Source organism: Apium graveolens, chromosome 3, assembly GCF_009905375.1.
Source record: "Apium graveolens cultivar Ventura chromosome 3, ASM990537v1, whole genome shotgun sequence".
NCBI lineage: Eukaryota > Viridiplantae > Streptophyta > Magnoliopsida > Apiales > Apiaceae > Apium > Apium graveolens.
Window position 1 is genome coordinate 175,280,043 of NC_133649.1, and position 2,819 is coordinate 175,282,861.

Here is a 2,819-nt window from a genome sequence, read left to right on the forward strand (position 1 = left end):
TTGGTTTGATTATACCCTTTTATGATCGTCGAATTTTTTTAATCAATTGATCAGAACCGTTAGATTTAAATACTAAAACCTGAGTCAGAGCCTGTCGCTTAAATGCGGTTTATCTTGATTTACGTGATTTGCAGGTTATTGCGTGAGTTCGTAGGATTTACCCAGTGCGCACTCGAAAGGTAGCGACTACGGTTATCTATGATAAAAAAAAACTAAAAAAATATGCACTACTCAAACTCCCAGGTTCGAACCCCGCCAACAACTAATATTTATATTATTATTTATATTATATTAAAGCTTCAGGTTCGAACCCCACCAACAGCAAATATTTACATTATTATTTATACACGACCAGAGATTCAGGTTCGAATCCCGCCAACAACAAATATTTATATTATTATTTATAAATATACTAATAAGGTAATGATCTAAAAAGAAATTTATTATAATTTTAAATAATATAAAAATATTAATAAAGACTCGTACATTGCACGGGTTGTGAAGCTAGTATTAATAACTTGGTAAGAAAAGAAATGACAAAACAGTTACATAAAAAATTTACCGAAGGGAAAAGAATATCTTTATTGAATTGAAGACATTAAACCGACAAATACAATAATAGAAAGTAGGGTAAATTACTAAAACACGAGATGCATGAGCAAAGCAGAAGAAACTAAATAACAAATAGTGCACACACCACATACTTGGGATAACAATAAACTCCCCCACAGCCTTAAATTTAGACCCATATAATATAACCGACATAAATAATAATAATCATCCGAAAAAAGCTTCACTGAGTAATAGTAGCGGGTACGCTATGCAACACAACGGTTTCCACTGTAAGACCCGGGCCGAACCCGAAAAGAACACCCCAGTCCAGACCTTCTCCAGTTGTCGCTTTCCCTTCTTCAATAGACTTCTTCCTCATTTCATCCATAATAAACAACACACATGCACTTGACATGTTTCCATAGTCACTCAACACCTGTCGGGTCGCCCGCATTTTTTCTTCCTTGAGACCCAACTTGAGTTCTACCTGATCCAAAATAGCTGGGCCACCCGGATGGGCTATCCAGAATAAAGAGTTCCAGTCCGATATGCCTATAGGCCCAAAAGCTTCCTTCAACGACTTCTCTATATTTTTGGAGATTAAGCCCGGCACGTCTTTAAGAAGATGGAAGGTAAGGCCCACTTCACGGAGATGGCCGTCAATCGCCCCGTCGGAGTCGGGTAAAATTGTTTGGGCCGCGGATATGACCTGAAAAAGCGGACGCTCCACGGATAGATCCGGATCCGAGCCGAGAATAACAGCAGCTGCACCATCACCAAAAAGAGCCTGACCAACTAGGGAATCAAGGTGGGAGTCAGAGGGGCCACGGAAAGTGACGGCAGTGATCTCCGAGCAGACAACGAGGACACGGGCACCGGCATTGTTTTCGGCGAGGTCCTTTGCGAGACGGAGGACAGTGCCGCCAGCAAAGCAACCCTGTTGGTACATCATGAAGCGTTTGACAGAGGGACGGAGGCCAAGGAGCTTGGTGAGCTGGTAGTCAGCGCCAGGCATGTCCACACCAGAAGTGGTGCAGAAAATGAGGTGAGTGATCTTGGATTTGGACTGGCCCCACTCTTTGATGGCTTTGGAGGCAGCTTCTTTGCCTAGCCTTGGGACCTCCACCACAACCAGGTCTTGGCGGGCGTCCAGGGAGGGTGCCTCGTAGGCGCATACATTAGGGTTTTCTTTCAGATACTCCTCTGTTAAATGCATGTAACGCTTTTTGATCATTGATTTTTCACCTGCGCAAACGATATATATATATATATATATATATGTCAATAAATCACTTATTTTCTAAACATATGTGGTGTTGTGCAATAAATAAATATCTATATCAACGTAAAGGCTAAGAAAACATTAGTGCAATTTAGCAATAAATAAGAAAATAAAAGATATGGAGGGCATACACATTCGCTTGAATTTGTGTTTGAGATCAGTCATGTGTTCGGAGTTGGTAATACGAAAGTAGTAATCTGGATAATCGGCCTGGTAGACACAGTTGGAAGGAGTGGCAGTGCCAATAGCTAGTATATTAGCAGGACCTTGAGCTCTTTGCCTGTTCCTCATTTCCTCTATTTGTGCAGCATGATGATTAGCCATTTTTTTTTTAATTTTATAAAATCTCTCTATAAACCCCCCTTACCCCTCAATGGAAAGAGATGATGATCAGTTTGTTGATTTGTGTTGTTGTTTTTGCTGTGAACTCCTTATATATAGATATATATGATCAGGGAGAGAGATAATTATATAGTGAAGACAGAGAAGAAGGTTGAAAATTTAGTGATGAAATTGGAGGATTGATAAACAAGGAAAGGGGGTAGGTTGGAGGGACGGCCACCGGATGGCCACGTGGAATTAAGGAGGAGTTATGTGGATGTAAGTGATACTTACAACCATAATGCGGATTTTGGCCTACCACGTACGTTCCAAGTGAGTAGATACATCAAGTGAAGGACAATCCTTTCTACCCCTCCCTCCCGCTTTCAAAACGTATAATTATAATTTATATTCAATTCAAACCCCCATTTTATTGTTTTTTTATGCAATACTTGCCCAATACCCCCAATTATGGATGACAATTTGTACCGAACCGATGGATACCCGATCCGTACCGATCCGATCGGGTTTTACCGAACCCGAATATTTCGGGTTTGGATTCGGGTTCGGGTTTAATACCCGATCCGTACCGCTCCGATCGGGTTTTACCGAACCCGAATATTTCGGGTTTGGATTCGGGTTCGGGTTTGATTTTTAAACCCGA

The 2,819-nt window shown here is 41.1% G+C and overlaps 1 protein-coding gene across 1 annotated transcript; it reads right to left on the bottom strand.

Moving 5' to 3' along the window:
• Nucleotides 1–557: 557 nt before the first annotated feature.
• Nucleotides 558–2,287, bottom strand: LOC141712944 (chalcone synthase). The gene is made up of 2 exons (XM_074516075.1): nt 1,966–2,287; nt 558–1,797 (listed from the first exon to the last, which is right to left on the bottom strand). Exons 1-2 carry the CDS (start codon nt 2,156–2,158, stop codon nt 794–796), a joined length of 1,197 nt encoding a protein of 398 aa, XP_074372176.1. The 5' UTR covers nt 2,159–2,287; the 3' UTR covers nt 558–793.
• Nucleotides 2,288–2,819: the final 532 nt, after the last annotated feature.

What these genes read in the sequence shown, in the direction of transcription:
- LOC141712944 (XM_074516075.1), bottom strand. Translation starts at nt 2,158, where the DNA reads ATGGCTAATCATCATGCTGCACAAATAGAGGAAATGAGGAACAGGCAA. An exon ending in ACACAAATTCAAGCGAATGT is followed by an intron (nt 1,798 to 1,965) that starts GTATGCCCTCCA and finishes TCGTTTGCGCAG; the next exon opens with GTGAAAAATCAATGATCAAA.